The 19,528-nt window shown below is 45.4% G+C and overlaps 1 protein-coding gene across 3 annotated transcripts in view; it reads left to right on the forward strand.

The window, feature by feature from the left end:
- Window positions 1–1,608: 1,608 nt before the first annotated feature.
- The window catches only part of FGF13 (fibroblast growth factor 13), a 584,235-nt gene continuing 566,315 nt past the window's right edge, over window positions 1,609–19,528 (forward strand). Inside the window, exons 1-2 of one of the 3 annotated variants that reach the window (XM_055122524.1) lie at window positions 1,609–1,742; window positions 2,476–2,686. In XM_055122524.1, the coding sequence (XP_054978499.1) occupies window positions 2,638–2,686 (49 nt within the window). In that variant the 5' untranslated portion in view covers window positions 1,609–1,742; window positions 2,476–2,637. Of the gene's footprint in view, window positions 1,743–2,132; window positions 2,275–2,475; window positions 2,687–19,528 lie in introns of those variants that run through there. The other 2 variants (XM_055122523.1, XM_055122522.1) reach the window with 2 other exon arrangements.

The raw sequence follows: 19,528 nt of genomic DNA on the forward strand, positions 1-19,528 counted from the left end.
TTCTGAGCTACATTTTCTCTTTTGTAAAATGTAAATAAAAACAACACCAAATACGTGCTGAGATGTTGTGAAGAGCAAATAAGATAGTGAACGATCAGATGATGTTAAGCATTGAACTCATTGCTTGGCACAGGGCAGGCACTGGATCAAGGAAGCAAGTCGGTGGAAACAAACTATGTGAAGGGCTCTAACTTCTTTCTCTGACCTTCTAAATTTTTCCAAATCTCTACCTACCCTCTTTGAATTCTGATCCCTGAAATGGAGAGAAACAAAATTCCTTCTTTCCCAACACACTGATATTAATCGTTCAAATCTCGGATTGGATAATCACAGTGTAATGAACCTCCAGATCATTAAATATTATTTACAAGAAAAACAGGCCTCCAGTTCCTTCCAGACCAAGGACAGAGGCTGAAAATTGAGTTTTGAGGGTGCCGACCTTTGGGCTAGGGCTGGCAGCAGGGGCGGCCCACTCTCTCGGTCTTGAAAGCTACAGCAGGCTCTGGCAATTGAGTTACCGCCTGGGATTCAGTGGACTAATCCATCTATATAATTTCTTCCCCTGGTTTAATGTCATTAACGAAACCAAATTAAGGAGTGGGTGGGGTCGGGTGTGATGAGGGGGAATGGCTTTTCTGTGCCTGAGTGGAGTCAATGCCGAGTCACCACCGCCAGGCTGGAGACTTTGGTCTGATACATGGATGGCTCCTAGAACTCTGTCCTGCTTGCTGCCACCCCCAGACCCCAGCAGAAACCTGCCAGGTCCTGGCAAGTGCCTCCCCAAACGTCATTGCGGAAAGGATAACCCAAAACGCACCCCGGGGTTGATTTCTGACTCCCACCCCAACCCCCACCCTTGGTCTCTAGGCTCTTTCTCCTTCCGCTTCAGCTGTCAGCCTCCCTCATGTACCATTTCTGAGTTCTGTCACTCCCTTTATTACTCAGGTAGAACCCTTTTATCATGCTCCAGCAATTCCTTCCGATCCCACCTTGCTCCTTCACTCCATTTGTATGGGGTTGGCTATCCTGGGTAGCGTACATTCTTTGCGCCCAGTTTGCCAACCAGAGCTACGAGCCCCAGGAGGAGGGGCCTGAGCGTGGGGGTGGGAGGCGGCAGTGGGAGGTGGCCGTCGCCTTGCGTTGGTCAGTCTTTCACTCTGCCCCAGAGGCACCAGATCCCCGCGCAGAGCCCAGCTGCCTCAACTTGGGTAGCTGGCCCGAGACGCGGACTGACCGAGTCCCAGGCTCAGATTCTGCGGTTCGGTGCAGGTATTTGCCCCCAGGAGGGTCCGCAGAGGGTCCATAGTGACCACGTTGGGCCCAGGCAGCGCGGGGGAGGAGACGGGTGGTGAGGTTGGGGGGTTCGTGGAAGGGGTAACGAGGACAGAAGGAGTTGGGGTGAGGCGCTCTGCGCTTGGATCTCAGCGGGGAACTGTCCCAGGGTGTTCCGACGGCGCCCGCGGGCCCCGACCGGGCCCTGGGGGGGGGGGGGGCGGGAGACGCCGTGCGGCCCCGCTAGCCCGCACTCCACTCGGCTCGCCCGAGTTGTGCCAAGCCGCCACTGACGTGGTGCGCCCCTGCCTAGCTGTGCTTTCACTACAGTCTGCAGGCGGCTTTGTGTGCCCCGCCCTCGCTGCACCCCCACCCCGCGTGCCCACACCTCGCGTGTATATGAAAGCGCCTCCGCGGTGCTTCGGGGCTCGAGGGCACCGGAGTTCTTTGGAAGGAGAGCGCGAACCGAGGTAGCGGGTGAGCTCCAAGGGGGTGTGGGTGTAGGGAGAGCGAGCCAGAGCCAGAGCAGGTGAAGGCTATCGGTTCCCGCGTTTTTGGGGGGTGGGGGGGTGGGACACGAGCTAATGGGGTGTGTGTGTGTGTGTGTGTGCCGCGGGTGGGGACGCTACCTCTGGGGCCAAAGACTCGGATCCCGCACGTGGATGCAACTGAAAGAAAGAGGTGACCCTCCCCTCCCGATGGTCCGCGGGCGAGGCGCTGCGCGGCTCTGCGGTGTGACGGGCTCGCACGCCGCTCGTCCCAGCTTCAAACATCTCCCCTTCGGGGAGGCTCGCTCTGTGCAAGTGAATCTTGCGGGCTTTTGTTTTGATCTGCACAGCAGGGCTCCTTCCCGGGGGCGTGGGGGCTCGCTTTCCGTGGACGGACTTGGCGGCCCGTGGCGGCCCGAGGGAGCCCGGCGGGGAGCAGGAGACCCCGGCAACTCCCCGCCCGCACTTCTGGCCGGCCCCGGCGCGAGGGATGCGCTGCCCGGGCGGCTGGCGGGTGGGCAGCGGCGGCGGGGGCGGCGGGGGGGCGGTGTGCGGGGCGCGGCGGGGTCCCCGGCCGCGCGGCTTTGTCTGCTCACTTCTGGAGCGCAGCGAGCGTTGGCTCCCGCGGCGGGCCGCTCGGGCTGGCGGTGGCGGCGGCGCGGCGGCGGCGGCGGCTCCTCCTTCACCCCCTCTTTTCCTCCCCACTCTCCCGTAGGCAGCGGCGGCGGCAGCGGCGGGGAAACGCGGATTCCGCCCCGAGCCTCAGCGTGGGGAGCTCGCGCTCGCCCCCGCCCGCCCGACTCCCGCGCCCACGGTCCCGGCCGCTCCGAGAGCACTTGCGTCTTCCGCGCGACCCCTGTCCAGCAAGCTGGGATCTATGAGCGGAAAGGTGACCAAGCCCAAAGAGGAGAAAGATGCTTCTAAGGGTAAGCCCGCCCGCCTCCCCGCTCCGCCTGGCCCCCGCTCCCTCGCGTGCGCGCCGCCCTCCGGCGGCGGCTCCCGAGCACTGTCCAGGAGCCGGGCTCCGTCTTGACCTCCGCGACCCCGGGCGCCAAGGTGGGGAGGGGGGAGGGGTCCCGGGCCGGCCGGGTAGCACTTTCCCTCTGGCCCCCGGGGAGATGCTGCCCGGGCGAGCGCGCTGCCCCCCTGCACGCGCCGTAGCGACGCTGCGGGCCGCCGGAGCTGCTGCAGCCCCAGAGCGCGGGGCACCGCGCTGCCGCTGCCCCGCCGGCCGCCAGTCGGTGCGAGCGCATGTGTGTGTATGTGTGTGCGTGTGTGTGTATATGTGTGTGTATGTGTGTGCGCGCGCGTGTGCGCGAGTGTGCATGTGTGTGCTGCGCGGGTGACATACTCAGGAAGCTGCCCCACTCGCAGAGCCCCGGCTCGCTCCCACTTTCAACCCCCTCTCCCCGCCCCCAATGCAAACAAAGAGCCTGGCCAAGGAACCCAACCCCTCCCCCCGCGCTCCTTCCACACCCCCCCACTGTCCGACTCTGCGCCTCCCCACCCGCACACCCCCCTCGAAGTCAGCTTGCGATCTTACACTGGCCGCGTGCAAAAGTGAACCATCCCCGCGCCCCGGCGCCGCCCGCGCTGCGTCTGGGCTGCGCAGCCTGACCAAGCCCCTGGAGAACAAAGGCTGCTGTCCCCTTTGCCACTAGTGCCCAGTGGAAGCGGTGCTTCGAGGAAGGGGGCGAGCCCCCTCCTTCTCCTCTACTGGGGTTCAGTCCCCTGGCCCGGGGCGCACAGCCTCGCGTCCCCCGGAGTGCGCGTCTCGCCCTGGGGCCTCCCATCGGCGGGTTGGGATGGCACAGCGGAGCAGGGCCCCCGGCTGGTGAGAACTCAGAAGGAAGAGGCATCACACCCCCTCCCGCCATGTCCCCTTCCGTCCCCTAGGAGCCCCTCCAACCTCCCCGCCTGCAGCCCCTGCCTTCGGAGGCGCCGGTTTAGCTCAGGAATGTCTACCAGAGGTGGCAGCCTTGGAGAGGGGGGGGGATAGACACAGGGAAGGGGTGTGGTAGAGCCTAGGGAACAGAGGTGCCTGGGGTGAGGTGTCAGCGGTGCCACAGACACTGGAATGGGCAGGTCCAGCCCTGAGGGCCCCACACATCCTTGGCCACAGGGAGATCCTGGTCGAATTCATGTTGTAGAAGTGAGGGTGCAGTTAGGGAACCCCACGGTTAGTTCACCAGCGCCCAGTGCCTCCCTGAGCTTTTGGGGCCCTTCCCCCTACACTTTTCCATATTCCCCTTTCTCATCTCCTCCTTCTCACCTCTCCCCACCTCTCGGAGCCTTCTTTCTCTGGAGATTCTAGGGCAGCGCCAGCCCTCCCCCCGCGGAAAGTTGTCAAAGTCTTCATTCAGCTTTTCCTTCCCAAATGGAGCGGGTTCTCCTTCACAGATTTGAGGAGACACTGGAGAAGTTTGTGTGTGCAGGGAGTAGGGTTGGGAAAGGAGGGGGGGAGTGGTTAGATGTTTAGTCCTAAGAGTCAGGGTTGTCCTTGGTCTGGCTAGAACTAGAGTTCAACCCTTTTGCATCCAGTCCTATCCTTTGAGATCCGAAGATGAACCAAACCCTCACTTAGAAAGTTGAACTCCAGCTCCACCTTTGCAGCGCTTTCCTAATTGTGGTGCATTATAAACAGGCTTTTCTAGTAGAGTACAGGACTTGGGGGTCCTTTGAAGGTTTTCTTTTCCACCTCAGGAAAGTCAAGACTTTAGAAGATGCTCATACCAAATTGATGGAGGCAAGCAGTTCTTTTCAGAATTGAGAGCTATTACAGATTGGTTTTTAGAACTTTGATTTTCAATTTCCATTAGGTGTTTACCCATGTTTTCTTTGTTTAAGGCTCCTTTTAGGAGGAACCAACGACCAAATTAATTCCCAGGAAATGGATTTTGCTGTTTTAGGAATTTAATTCGCAACTGTCCAGAAGGGATTAACAAGTCTGGGAACATTAGGACAGGTTTCTGTAACTCAATAATGAAAACTGTTACTAGGCATATGTCAAAATATTTTCTTATGTTGATTCATTTACCACTTTGGGAACTGAACACCTCCCTGTAGAAATTGTGTAATTAGCATTTGAAATTATGGTTGTAATTAGAATAAATTAAAGTAATTTTATAAGGTAACTTTTAAGAAGGGAGCTTACTTTCTTTTCATGGGAATCTTCTAGCTGCCTGGAAAAGGAATCCAATTTCTGCCTTTCTGTTAGTGGTGCAAGTCACAACATTTTCAAAATAGTGAACAGTCATCAATTTTTTCTTCTTTCAAGTATGTTGATAGACTAAAATTTTACAATTACTTAGTTGCGGAGCACACCTGGTGATGCTTAGGTTACTCCTGGCTCTGCATTCAGGAATTACTCTTGGTGGTGCTCAGGGGAACATATGGGGTGCTGGGGATGGAACACGTGTTGGCTATGTGCAAACAAGAACCCTACCGACTCTACTATCTTTCCAGCCCCTAAAAACTATATTTTTTGGTACAGATCAAAAGCACTTAGTTCAGGCCTACTTATGTTTTTACTTAATAAACTTTACTGATCATATTTATGAAAGGATTTGATTATTTACAAACACTGTATGCATTTATGTCATTCTTGTATATTTTGAAGCTGAAGGAGTCAGGAGCATATTTAGTATTTACTTTGAACATACACACATTTAATTGTGAACCCTGACGTGACAAATGATTGAATTAAGCCAAATAATTTGTAACAGTATGAATGAATTTCATAATCTTTTTCAGTCTACAGTTCATTTTTATTCAGCCTCCCACCCCATATTTGGGAATCATGCCCACATCCTATCACAGCAACGTAGAACAGTATTACAAAGTGTGGTGTTTCTAGAATTTTTAAGCACAGGAAGTAGGGTAATTAGTTATTTTGTGCTGCTGAATGAGATACAGTTTTGAGAGTATAAAAATTATTGAGTTACATTTTGAGTGACATTTTCAACCCATTGGGGTGGAGACAGACAACGATCATTTCAATAACCTTTCACTACTGTAGCTGAGCACCATAAACAAGGGGAGGAAGGGGAATCTATATTGATTTTGAAATGATTTCAATGACATCTTGGATAGCAAATTATCTTTGATGTATTTATTTAGGCTTTGCATAAAACATTAAATTGAGAGATAAGTATATAGTTTGGGGCATTCAGTCCCAGAGAAGGAGGACCTCTTTCCATTTCAGGAAGGCTTAACATTTGTTTGTTCAAGCAGATATTTGCTTCACTATGACTCACTTTTTACCTTGTCACATATGATCTTCTTAGTAGTTCTCTTGTTGGTCAAGGACTCAGTGGAAATCAGTGTCTGATTTCCTGCAACTGTGTTCCTGTGGTGTTCAAAAAATGTGTAGCCTTAAGCAGGGAGAACCAAATCTTTCGGGCTTGTGTGGAAGTGGCAGGTAGTTTTCTATTGTGAAGCTGTCATTTGGTTTGTAGCTACATGTTTGGAGCTGGGCATGCTTTCCACCACATGTAGGCAAGTTTCAAGGCTCAGGCGGCTATGGGATCTCTCAGCAAGATGGTTATAGGGTTAGGCTGTACTTCTACTGGTTGCCGGGTGATAGAGGACAGTTCCATACAGAATCCAAGAAACCAGCCTCCAGCACAGCTGTTGCTCTAACAGATTTCTGGACAGCATGTTTAATTGTGGGCACAGCTCACTTTCTCCTCACTTTCTGCCCTTTTCAGTAGCCCCTCTGCTATTCTGAAGAAAGATAGGAAAGATGTGGATAGGCGGCCAGAATATGAGTCTTGAACCCAGAATGCCATTCGAAGAGATCATCTTGGTTTTCATGGATTCCTGACCAGTTTCTGTCAAGTGTCTTATCAAGCTTGGGCCAAATGAAACAGGTGTTTCGAACTACTTAACCCACAAGAAACAGGATGTTGGTGACCTCTTATTAAAAACCATCATAATATTCCTCTTACTCATGTAGGGACTTGTCTTTTAGTAGTATGAATAAATCATCACGGACCAGTGGTTTGATGGCATGCCATCAGCAGCCTGAGTTCTTCTCTGTGGATTTGCTCCTGTTCTTTGTCAAAAGCTTGGCGAGGAGGTGTGATCAGGGAGATCTTTCATCAAAAATGTTAGTCTGTTCTTGGGAATTGATTACCACAAATCCTATTCATTCTTATGTCTAGTGCTGTTATGCAGCTTCTTTATTGACAGAAGCTAAATGGGCTGGGGAGAGTACGGACATGGGTTGTTGGGGTGCCACGTACATTTCCTTACCTAGTATGGCTTTTTTTGAGTTTGTTTCCAGTTATAGGCCAATTCCTTGGAGGGAGGAGTGACTGGTCAGGGGATGTTGAGTTGGAGAAAAATATAAATTAAGCTGTGGGGTGAAGAAAAGGACTGAGATCATGCCCAGGGTAGACAAGTGTATGGTAGCCTGGAGAACAGCAGAGGGAGGGGAGAGAGCTGGAGTCAGGATTTGGGCAGGAAAAGCTGATTTGTGAAGCAAAGAGTAGGGGCAGGAAACTGTTAATGTTCCAGGTCTCTTTGCAGCTGTGCTGCTTTTTGTTCAAATCAACTCCTCATTCTGGGAATTACAATCAACCCAGAACAACCGGAATGTGTTGCAGCTCTTCAAATACACCAAATAAAAAGGCTTTATGGTGTCTGCCTTATTATGGCTTATATTTTGGGACTAAGAAATTTGGAAGGAGTAGGAAATAATTGCCAAGGTCAAGGGATTCAAGCATAAAAGATGTCCCCTGCCCCTGCACGCATGAATTAAAGTTGGTGGGTGGTGGGATGTCTACTTGTCTATTACCTTGCCAAGCTTAAAGTGATCTTTAAAATGCGAAGATCGGCTACCTAATATGGTTTTAACTATTACTTGAGAAGATAGATTTTTGCATCAATCATTGTCTGCACATATTTATGTGTATTTTTCTATTCCTCATTGGACAGTCAGCCCCAGAATTTCTCCATACAGACTGAGGAATGAAGTTCAATCTTGCTGTCCTGTGTAACCTGGTTCATTTTTCTCCTCGCTGAGTCAGATGACGTAGCTTATCTATTTGTGTTTCTACAATCTAACTCAAATCTGAATTCAGAATTCAGAAAAATTATGCGATTTTTTGCCACTTTGCCTAATATCAAAACTTGATGAAACATTTCAGAAGAGTTCAGATTTCTGGATAAATGCATTGATTGTGTAAAGCAGGTGGGAAGGTGGAATAGGTCCTTTCATTTGGAATCACCATCTTTCAGTAAATCACTGAAGTGACTCACATAAAGGGAAAGAGGAAGGGCACCCACACTATGCTCTCTAGCTCTTTTAGCAAATATGGACTTGTGTCTTTGGCCAGATGCATTTGATCTTCAAGAAAGGTGATATTATTAGATATCCTGGGAATGGGAAGTGTTCAAAAAGAATGTCCAACAAATGTTACCATGGCAAAAAAGGGAGATTCTAGAGTTTTACCCATCATGTGGTTGGCATTGTTGTAAACAAAAGGGAAGATTGATGCCAAGAGAATGAATGTCTATTTTTTGTTTGTATTTTGGCTGCATCCAGCAGTGCTCAGGGCTTACTCTTGGCTCTGCACTCAGGGTTCACTCCTGGTCTGGCTCAGAGGATTAAATTGGGTGCCAGTGATTGAATCCAGGTGAGAGGCCGCCTGCAAGGCAAGTGCTCTATCCTTTGCAGTATCAACTCCAGCCCCAAGAGAACTGATTGTCTATACTGAGTATATGAAGCACTTTTAAGAGCAGAGATTGCTTCCTGAAACTGGTGAAGTAAAATGATCATAGAAAAGGAAGCCATAGAGTAAGGTACTTTAGGTTCAATTGAAGAGCTGACTGCTCCACCCAGAGAGACACACAGGGTAAGAAACAAGAGAAAAGTGGGGCTGAACTTCTGGAAGCCATTTCCTATGAATGCCTGGCATGATGAGTGTGTAAAAGAAAAAAAAAATGACCCCTGGACTAGAATTTTTTATTGACTAAACAAAGTGTAATGGTGTGCAGTAATCGTGATTGCCATGAGTCCAGCTAATGGTCTAATTTTCCCTTGAATGGGATGACCATTATTCTCAAAAACAGTTTTTTTCCAGGGTATTAAGCCTGAGAGTGTGGGGTTTACATCAGAAGAATTTTTATATTAGATCATTTTTTGATTCTTGAGACTAGATAGAAATTTGACAGACTACTTTATTAGAGACAGGTTCATAATAAACTGCACTGTAGCACTGTCGTCCGTTGTTCATCGATTTGTTCGAGCGGGCACCAGTAACATATCCATTATGAGACTTGTTGCTACTGTTTTTGGCATATCAAATCCGCCATGGGGAGCTTGCCAGGCTCTGCCATTTGGACGGGATACTCTCGGTAGATACTCTTGATAGGTAGGCTCTCCGAGAGGGACAGACAAATTGAACCCTGGTTGGCCTCATGCAAGGCAAACGCCCTGCCCACTGTGCTATCTCTCCAGTCCCATAATAAACAGTTAGTGTAAATTGTAATGGTTGTGTTGGGATTACTTTGAAACAGTTCTTTTGCCCTACTCTTGCCTCTGCCCTTTCAAATTACTTTTAGCATTGATTTTCAAGTAGAAACAGTATTAGTATCGCTGGCTAGTAATGTCTCCCAAAGGCAGAGGATAGAACATGTCCTTGCTGATTCTTTCGAATTGTCTGGAGCTCCATTGGCTTTGGTAAGGTTCGGTTTATTTTAGAGCAAGGATGAGGAATATCTGACCCATGTGCTGTATAACACCCTGGAAAAGACGGTCTGGTTCTGGTTCATGATGGGATAGGTGTGTATACTCTTTGTCCGCTGCCCACAGCCTATCTGCCCACAAATGATGTTATAAATACCAAAATGGCCTTTGACAGAAACAAAGTTCCCCCACTCTGTTCAAGGGGGTGTGGTAGGGCTGATCTCTGCTGTGTTGGGAGCTTGGTTGACTTGTCTGTTAATATTAGACTTCTAAATAGGGCCTCTAAGATGACTAGAGGATTTATGTAATAATAAGGAGTACTCATTTTCCACAAGAAGTACCACTCCTTTTTTAAAATTGAATCGCTGTGAGATACACAGTTACAAATATGTTCATGATTGAATTTTAGTCATGCAGTGTTCCAACACCCATTCCTTCACCATTTCACCAGTATACATTTCCCACCACCAATGTTCTCTTTCCCTTATGACATCCTACCACTCAGCCTGCTTCTATGGAAGGCATTTTTCTTCTCTATCTCTCCCTCTGTCTCTCTGTCTCTATCTTTCTCTCTTTCTTTATCTTCCTTTCTTGGCATTGCATTTGCAATGCAGAGGAGTACCAATATTGCACTAAAACCATACAATGGCAATTCACATTTTCTCAGTCCATAGCTTTTTATGTAATTTTATGAAGAGAATTTTCTGAAAACAATTCCTTCATCCATACATTTTCTTTTTGAATATGTTTTCTTATAATTTTCGACATGCCAATTTTGTCTGTAAATGAGCATCAGTGTTAATTAATTAAAACAATATATCACCAACAAAAAATATTGGCCTTTTACAGAGACCTCTGATTTGGTGGGGGCAATCACTCAGTAGACCACAGGATTTGTGAAGTGTACATTCTTGTTTTGGGAGACCCTGTCAGTATGGGCTGTGAAGAAAGAGAAAAATGGTGAAAAAAACTGGGCCTGGGCTAAATTAGAAATAGTTCATATTTTTTAAATAGTAAAAGCTCGATTTACTTTTGTTTTATAACTGTATACATGGTAACATGTACAAATCTTAAAGTGTGTCTTGATAAATTTTGAAAAATGATTTTACACATATAATCATTACCAAAATAGGGACTGGAGCAATAGCACAGCGGGTAGGGCGTTTGCCTTGCATGCAGCCAACCCGGGTTCGAGTCCCAGCATCCCATATGGTCCCCAGAGCACCGCCAGGAGTAATTCCTGAGTGCAGAGCCAGGAGTAACCCCTGTGCATTGCTGGGTGTGACCCAAAAAGCAAAAAATAATAATAATCAGTACCAAAATAGAAATAATATTTTTTGCTTTTTGGGCCACATCCTGTTGTGCTTACTCCTGGCTTACTCCTGGCTCTGTGCTCAGGGATCACTCTTGGAAGTACTCAGGGGACCATAAGGGGTGCTGGGAAGCAAAATCAGTATGGCTGCTTGCCAGACAAACACCATACTTACTGTGCTATCACTCAGGTCCCCAAGATATTTGGACTGTATAGATAGTAGAGTGGTTTAAGTGCTTGCTTTGCATATGGCCAACTCTGAAAGTGTGTCTCACCCCCCTAATACACACTTGATCATACCCCCAAAAGTTAGAAATGTTTTCTTTTTGTTATTTTGTCCACAAAGGCGGCTACTACTTTGATTTTTAGCATCATCTATTCATTGTACCTGCTACCGAAATAACATAAATGGTGTCTATCTGTGTTCTGTTTATCTGACAGCTTGTCATCATCTCCCAACATTTCTCCTTTCTGAGTTGACACTCTTTGTCTTATCCTATTGTTCTAGGAAGATTCCCAAACCTGCTCAATACTAGAACACTCAACAAGGTCTTATATTTGGCAGTCAAGAAAGAAGTCTTTGTTTAATAGGCTAGGTAAATTAGGAACTCCTTTAAGTAGTCCTATGTTTTATTTATAATTTAATAGCAGTAACAGAAAGATCAGTCATTATTATCATAGCTTCCAAATTATTTATCCCTATTTACTAACCATTCATTGTTTTGCATATATCTCATTTAATTCTCATGGCAAGCCAATGTTATGATTTGTTTTTATGGACTTTACAGATGTGAGAATTGAAGTTTAGAGAGATAAGATGATTGGTATGCCCTCACATAGCTAGTGGATTATAAATCTCCAGTGCCATGCTTGGCACTATGGGGCAGTAATCTGTAAATGACTGTAGGAAGCATGTACCATGCAAGGATCAAAACTCACTGGTCTGATGTTGTGTTCATTTATCTCTTTTTTTGTCATACACAGCACAAAGCTGGGAGAAAGGATGTCAGTGACTGTGTGCCTTACTCTGAGAGATGCCTGCGGATATTTACATTTTAACTAAGTGTTGCTAGAGGCAGAGCTTTAACCCAAAGGAATTAGTGTCAGTAATTGACTTTCTGACACCTAAAGAGTTTGGGGATGTAATTTTGGTTAGGGTTCTAAAAATAGTAGTTTCTCACAGCATCGACGCTATGCTATGAACTTTATATGAAATGTGTAGTGAAATCTTTAGAACAATCTAGGGAGAATAGGTATTATCCAGAATACTGTTATTATTATTCCCACTGGACTGATGGAAAAACTGAGTTCTGAGGATTGAGGCCCACCTAAGGTCACTCCACTAGTAAGATAAGGAAGGGAGGGTTTGGGCCAGATTCCATCAACTTCCAGTCTCAACTCTCACATGATACTACTTGCCTAGTCAACACAGTGGATTCTTTTCTAAGCCAGACTTGCAGAAAGTAAAAGTTCTGCCCATTTGTCAAAGTGAACCAGCCTAGGAAGTGTGCCTCTACAACAGGGATGTGAAATATTTTTTTCTTTATGCCAAGGGTCATTTGGAGAATCAAAACATCATTTTCTAGTGATATGGTACAGAAATGGCAAATGGGCCATGATCCACCTGATGAGAGGCATAGGGGTCGGTCTGTCCATAGGGGTTGGCTGTCGCCAGGATGCTCTGGAGCCAGCAGCGCAAACTGCTGTCTCCTTGGTGGGGCCAAACTATATGAGATTCCCAACTCCTATCTGTTCCAGGGCCATGGTCTGTCTTCAGCAGAACGTATCTCTTGAACATTTCTTTTGCATGCTGATCCTGGGTATAGAGACATGTGGGGAATTTAGTCCTTCCTTTGGGGTAAACTAGCCTTGTCTTTGGCTTAGGGCATTTGCCTTTTTACGTTCCCATGTATATAGTCCCTCACTTGGCAATTCCCTTGATCCGTCTCTCTAGGGCATTGGTGAATGTATCTTTCAAAGTTTAAGTGTCTGTCAGTTTGAAAATAATAGTACAGTGCGTTTATTCCAGAACTGTATCAGGGAGCTCTTTCACCTGTTTAGAGACTTCCTCTTAATTCATCACTGGATAAAACTCTAATTGTTTATCCCCTCCTCACTCCATAGCATATGCTTTCAGTCTGTGTCTCATCAGAATCATATGTCTCATTTCCCTTCTCTGTTTTTCTCAACCCTCCCTCCTTCTCTATTCCTTTCCCCCTCCTTCCCTTGTCAACAGATGTCAGTGGTTTTCATTAATCGAATGGGGTTCCTTAGGGTATGCTGGGCGCATTGACGGATTCCATTTCTGGATTTTCTCCCTTGATAGCTATATTAAACCAGCGAAAGAAATCCCCCAGTGTAGCTCCACAAAGAAGCTTTTTGCTAATTATATAACTCCTTTTAAATGGAAAAATAAAAAAGTGCGAGCTTTAATTTTTATACTATTTATGCTGCCTTCTGTTAGATAATATTTCCAAAAATATATCTTGTTAACGGAGACACGCCTTGAAGGAGCATATTAATTATAGTTCTCAAAGTTAGGAATCTTGCCGTGGTTCTCTGAGCTGCAGAACCTATGTTTAACAGCCGTAATTAACAGTGCTGACTTGAATGTGGGGTTATAGGTAAGTTTAATAACAAACGTGCAACCCAGTTCTCAAAAATCCCTTCAAATTCTAGAGGTTGTCTCACTCCTGCTCCCGCACTGGGGGCTTGTAAACAAACAGAGCACTTGAGATATTTATCTTGTGCTCAAAGTAGAAGTAAACAACCCAAAGAAGGCAAGCTGAGAGAGCACTTCTTGGATAAGCCAATAGCCGTTTGAAGCATGACCTGGAGAGTGTTGAGCATTGACCTGCTTCTTTTGCCTCTAATTGCCTGTTCAGTGTGTTCACGTCCCTGTGTGTCTTTGTGTGTGCCGCACCTTTCCTCAGTGGTGGTGGTTTGGGTCTGTCGGGGGGGGGGGGGGGGCGGTGAGGGGAGGAGGCGGGGGACAGAGTGGGGGAGGGGGGAGGAGGGGAAACAGAACTTGCTGGCCTCGCCTTAGATCTGCGCGCTTTATCAAGCTGTGGGAGCAACACGAGCCCTTCTGGAAAGCAGGTGCTGCCAGCTGCTCTCATTCCGGGGAGCACTGCTTTCCCGCTCTAGCTGGGAACCTGACCGCAGCGCGCAACCAACTGGTTAACCCGCAGCCCCCAGTCGCCAGGCTTTGGCGGGCGGGTTTATTACCAGCCCCAGTGCGCTTGGGGAGCCTCGTGATGTGGCGGCTGCCTAAAAAAGCAACACGGAAAAGTTGTGTCACAGAAGGTGAAACTTGGCGAAGAGCTGCTCGGCGCCGGGCATGACAAAGCTCCTTCGCGGGCGGCGGTAGGCGGTAGGCAGCGGAGGGCACTGCCCGCTGCCCGCTGGCCCCGCGGTTGGCTGTCGCCAGGACGCTCCGGAGCCAGCAGCGCGGGCTGCTGTCTCCTCGGTGGGGCAAGGAGCCTGGCGCTCTGGGGCCTCTTGGCATCCCCTCGAGGTAGCGAACAGATGATGATGATGACTCCCCCAAACCACTGAGGTGTCCTCGCTCTCCTGGTAAAGCACCCACCAGCCGTTGGACGCCTCTAGCCTGCCACCAAAGCAGATATCAATCAAAGTGTTGAATGAAGTCGGACCTTGGCCAACCCCAGAGCTCTCCTTAGTCGTCTGTCTTCTGGTCAATGCTGATTCGGTTTTTGCTGTTCAAAAAATCCAGGCTTCAGTCTTGAGTAGAAAAAGGTTCGGTTTAAATTCGTTCATGTGCTTTTCATAGAGCGGACATTTCGTGGCATTGATTTCGTTTAGATTGTCAAATAATAACACATGTTGACCCGGAGACCGTTTGGAAAATCATATATTGAGAAGCAAATAGCACTCAAGGGTCCACTCCCAGGTAACCTTTGTAAGATTTGCCTTCCAGTCTTTTATCCCTGTTTGCAGTAATACACACACACATACATCATGGGTGATTCTCTTTGAGTAGACGCGAGAGATCATGCTTTTTTCCCCAAAAAACAACACATTACAATGATTTTCAGTGTCATGAATAAACTTCCATACCATGAATTTTAGTGTTTGAGCTGGGTATGAATTTGAGGGATAACAAAGGAGAGATGGTGATTGTGTGCCCATGGTGTAAAAGGATTTTCTGTTCCCCCTTAAGGTCCTTTTCATGAAGCTTCACAAACATTATTAGTATTTATAAATGTATATATATGAAACTACAGAACTGTATGTATAAGAAAGTCAATTAAAAATAAGTGCATGTAGAAAATTTGCATAGGTCTAAATAAATACACAGATTTATTTACAATAAATCCTGAAATAATATGCACCAAAAGGATTCTTGGGGTGGCTGGTTTGTACAGTATTTATCATTTTTATTTGTATCTTTTATTTTCTCTACAGTGGACATATATAATATTAATAATATAACAAAAAGTACATAAAGTATTGCTCATGTATTATCTTTAAACTGACTTTTTTGCTTCAACTCTCAGTATTCTTTGATCTAGAATGTTCTACCTACTATTTCTGCACTTTATAAGTCCTCATATCCAAGTTTAGCCCATATATTCTAGGAAAGTCTTTTTCATCTTTCCAGCAGGAACTATATAATGCCTGGTCGAGGCTTGTAGGTTACCCACCTGGTAATATACACAGGCATCTTGGATAAATCTCATGATTCACTTTTCATCTACTTATTGTTTATCCCCCCACCCACACACTGGATTTCATGATACAGGTACTTAATACATGCATTATTTAATGGCAGGGCTCAGCATTTTTCTTTGATTCCTTAAATACTCCTTTAATTTTGAAATTCTAAACCATACCCAAACCCTTTGAATACTAGCAAGATATAACTGGATTTTATATTATTATTTAATTTGGGATTTTATTTATACTTTAAAATAGGCCATTTTCTAGTTGGAGGTAGATACCTGGTTTTAAGTATGAATTTCAGAGACTTGTGTTGCTACCTAAATTCTTCTATTTATTCACTATGTGATATTGACTGCCAAATAACCTCTCCCAATTAGAGATGGTTACGTCTTTTCATTTGGTTTTGTGTTATACCAGCAGTACTCAAACTTACTGCTGGTTCTGGGCTTGGAAGACCATACCGAAGCTGGGGATAGGGCCTGAGTTGGCTGCTTGCATGACAAGCACTCTACCCACTGTAAGTTCTCTACAACTCTGAGATAGTTAAGCTTATCTCATTTGTTTTTCTAAGAGATGGAATAAGATAATTTATATAAAACAGTAAAGATAGTGCCAGATATATAGCATTTAGTTAATGGTGATGTTGAGAATATTATTAAAATACTGACCTTCATGCCAATTAACTAGGTTGTTAGAGAGTTCTTATTCAGAGTACTTGATGGTTAAAGAAGCAATATAGAATCTCACATCTGACTCTTATATTCCAATGTAATGGATTTTAATTAAACTAATCCATGTATTAATGAATTCATCCATTAGTTCACTCAATATTTATTGAAGTTTTTATGTGCCAGGTCTTGCTTTAAATGCGAGGATCAGTGAGCAGAACTGATAATCTTCCCTGCCTTCATGGAGTTCATAGTTTGCAAGTTTACTTCAAGGAACCAGACTTGAGCGCACCAAGCACTCTGCTCTTTTTTGATTTTACGTCAGGCAATGAGACCTAGTGTCTGTTATGGCCATGGAAGCTTTGGCCAGGCCACACTACCAAAGAGGCAAACTTGGTGGAGTCAGACATAGATTTTCTATGTTTACTTTCAGTGATAAACTTCTTATGCTTCCTACACATATCTGGGTTCCGGGGACCACCAGAGCTATGGTTGCTGAAACCACTGGGCTATCAACATCACCTCCCACATATGCTTCCCATACCAAGATAATTTGATTCAGCATATCTGGATACAAGGCTTAGGAGTCAACATAGAATTTTCAATTTGGTATTTTTACTAAAGCAAATATATAAGACTCAGGTATACGTCATTGGCATCAACATGTGTAGGAAGCATAAGAAGTTTATCATTGAAAGTCCAATTCCGTCTTTCACGTGTATTTATATCCTTTGTTCTGATTTACCCACCTGTTGTCCTCTTGCCTTATGATAACCACTAACTCATTATATATTAACCATTCATTTTGCTTTATTTCATGTCTGTATTTTCTATAAATAACATATGAATAGCATATACAGTGCTTGTCTTGTCTTTCCCTATATTGCCCTATACTGTTTACTAAATGTGAGACTCTCTAGATCCACCTATGCTGTTGAAAAAGGCAAGGTACCTTCTTTCTTTTTTCAGAGTTGTGCCTCCCAAGTGGAAGCCCAAGGGAACCTCCCCTTGATTCTCAGGCTACCAAACCAGTGGTTCAAAGTGAGTGTCTGAGAATGCTGTGCTTTTAAGGCAATGCTGCTGGGATTACTTAGGTTATCTGGGATTGCTCAGAGCTTCTAGCAACTACTTGTTGCTGAGAGGTTGTTCCAAGTATTCACTTGAGGAGGATGTTTAGGGGCTATGTGAGGCCTGAGGTTGAATTGAGGTCAGCTGCATGCAAGACATGCACTTCAACTCCCGTATCATCTCTCCAACCCTCTCATCTTTCGTTAACAGCTGAGTAGTGTTCCATTATGTATATATACTGCATCTTCTTTATTCATTTGATGGTAAGTGGGCACTTAGGTTGTTTCCAGTGTTTGGTTATGGTAAATAGCAATTAACATGGAAGTGTAGCTGTCTCTTCAAATTACTAATTTTTTGGAACCCATATATCACAGTCTCTTCAAGTGCTTCTAACTATATGTTTCTAAAGTGTGCCTGAAGTTAAGATTCAACTTCATTAAAACCTTCGTTTCAAATATGTTAAAATAGGTTACCTCATCCCACTGACCCACAGGATCAGAGTTTTAAGAAGAGTCTGGTAATCTCAATTTTAAATAGGAGTCTGGATGAATCTTAACATTAGGTAACTTACTGGGGGAAACATTGTCCTAGTTGTATAAAGTCCTAGGGTGCCAGAGAGATAGTAGAGGGTTAAGGCTTTTGCTTTGCATGTGTTTGACCTCGTCCTAATTCCCATCTCTAACCTATGGTCCCCGACACTTCTAGGAGTAATCCCTGAACACAGATCCAGGAGTAAGCCCTGAGCACCACTGGTTGTGGCCCCCAAAACAAAAAAACACCCCTAGAAATGTGACTTTTCCCTTGTGAATGAGATGCATAGCTTTCAACAGATCTCTATGGTTTTCAATTTCTTCAGATACAGTAAATTTGTTGGATTTACAACCTCTATTCTATCATCATTGTCAATAAAAAAATAAAGAGTATTCTGAAGGTCATTTGTCTTATCGTGGGCTCAGTGAAATCACTCTAAAATCTTTCCCAAGCCCTACTCACATTCCATATTCTAATATTCTGCTTAGAAATCTTCTTCCTCCCCTTTGGCTCTCAGATGAGCAGTCTGACTTCCATTCTTCCACTCAATTCCTTCTTTGTGAGGAACATATTCGGAATGAAGAACACTTCGAAATATTGGCCCTTCCAGAGAGGGAAGAGCTTCAAGGAAGACTTGAGGTGAGATCCAGAGCTACACGCCCAGTGCAGCTTGTAGTTTGACATAGCTTAATGTGCAAATGTGTGGACCTCTCTGGTGACCTGCACATCAGTGAATTTTTAGTGTGGCACAATAAGGATGCATCCCTTTGCCAGTCCAACTCAGGTGGACAAGATAATTCTCCATTTGGGGAGAGTATGGGAGGTGAGGTAGAATTATAAGGATCGGATCAGACCTCTGTACCTCCCTAGTCTTCTTATTCCCTAGAAACAGAGCTGTGTCCCTAAAATTGGCTCATGACCGTAAGTTCATTGACCATTGCTGCTAGTTACTTTGAGTTATAAGTGTTTTTTACTTCCTGTGTGGAATTTGGGGGGATCAATCTGTATAGAATGACCTGATTTGTAGCACAAGAACCTTGGGGACTTTGACAGATTTCATCATTTAAAAAAATCACACAGCTTTCTCCCTCCACCCCACTGGACATAAAAGCAACCTTTGAATCTATGGAACAAAGAGCATGACTTTAAAAAGTAGCATGTACAGAAAAAGAGGAAAGGAAAGACAGTTTATCCTCCTTTCTAGGGCCATTGTCTCCAGATAAGTGACACAACTGAATACCTGGGAAAATCTTGTATTGATTTTTAGTCCTGAGGCATTGTTCTAGGATTATACAAACTTGGTAGAAGACAATAAACTCGTTTTTCTGCCTTTGAACCAAACGTTGAGTTGCTTGGTTTACCTGACTAGAAGGAAATAGAATAATTGTGCTACTGAGATAGAAATTATATCAGAATGCTTATCACTTGACTTTGTCATAAATGGGTGAAGCTTAGTTTATAAAAGCCTTTTATATAAAGACTGATCTCTTATGGTAAACTGGGCAGGTAATTACAGTAAGCAAGAGTTATTTTTTAGAAAATCATTTAACCATAATTTACAAAGTTATTGAGAGTTGGGTTTTAGGCATAGGATATTTCAACACCAATCTCACCACCAGTGTCAAAGTCCCTCCACCAGTGTTCTCATGCTCCCTCCTGCACCCACACGTGCCTTCTTGACAGGCATATTTCAAAGTTCTGTGGCTGTAGTTTAGATCTCGTTTTCAGTGTTGTTGGGTCTTTGCTCTGGATATAAAGCTATACCACTCTCCCACATCATTGGTGGTGTGGCCTCTGACTCTTCTTTCCC

The sequence above is a fragment of the Sorex araneus genome, chromosome X, assembly GCF_027595985.1.
Source record: "Sorex araneus isolate mSorAra2 chromosome X, mSorAra2.pri, whole genome shotgun sequence".
NCBI lineage: Eukaryota > Metazoa > Chordata > Mammalia > Eulipotyphla > Soricidae > Sorex > Sorex araneus.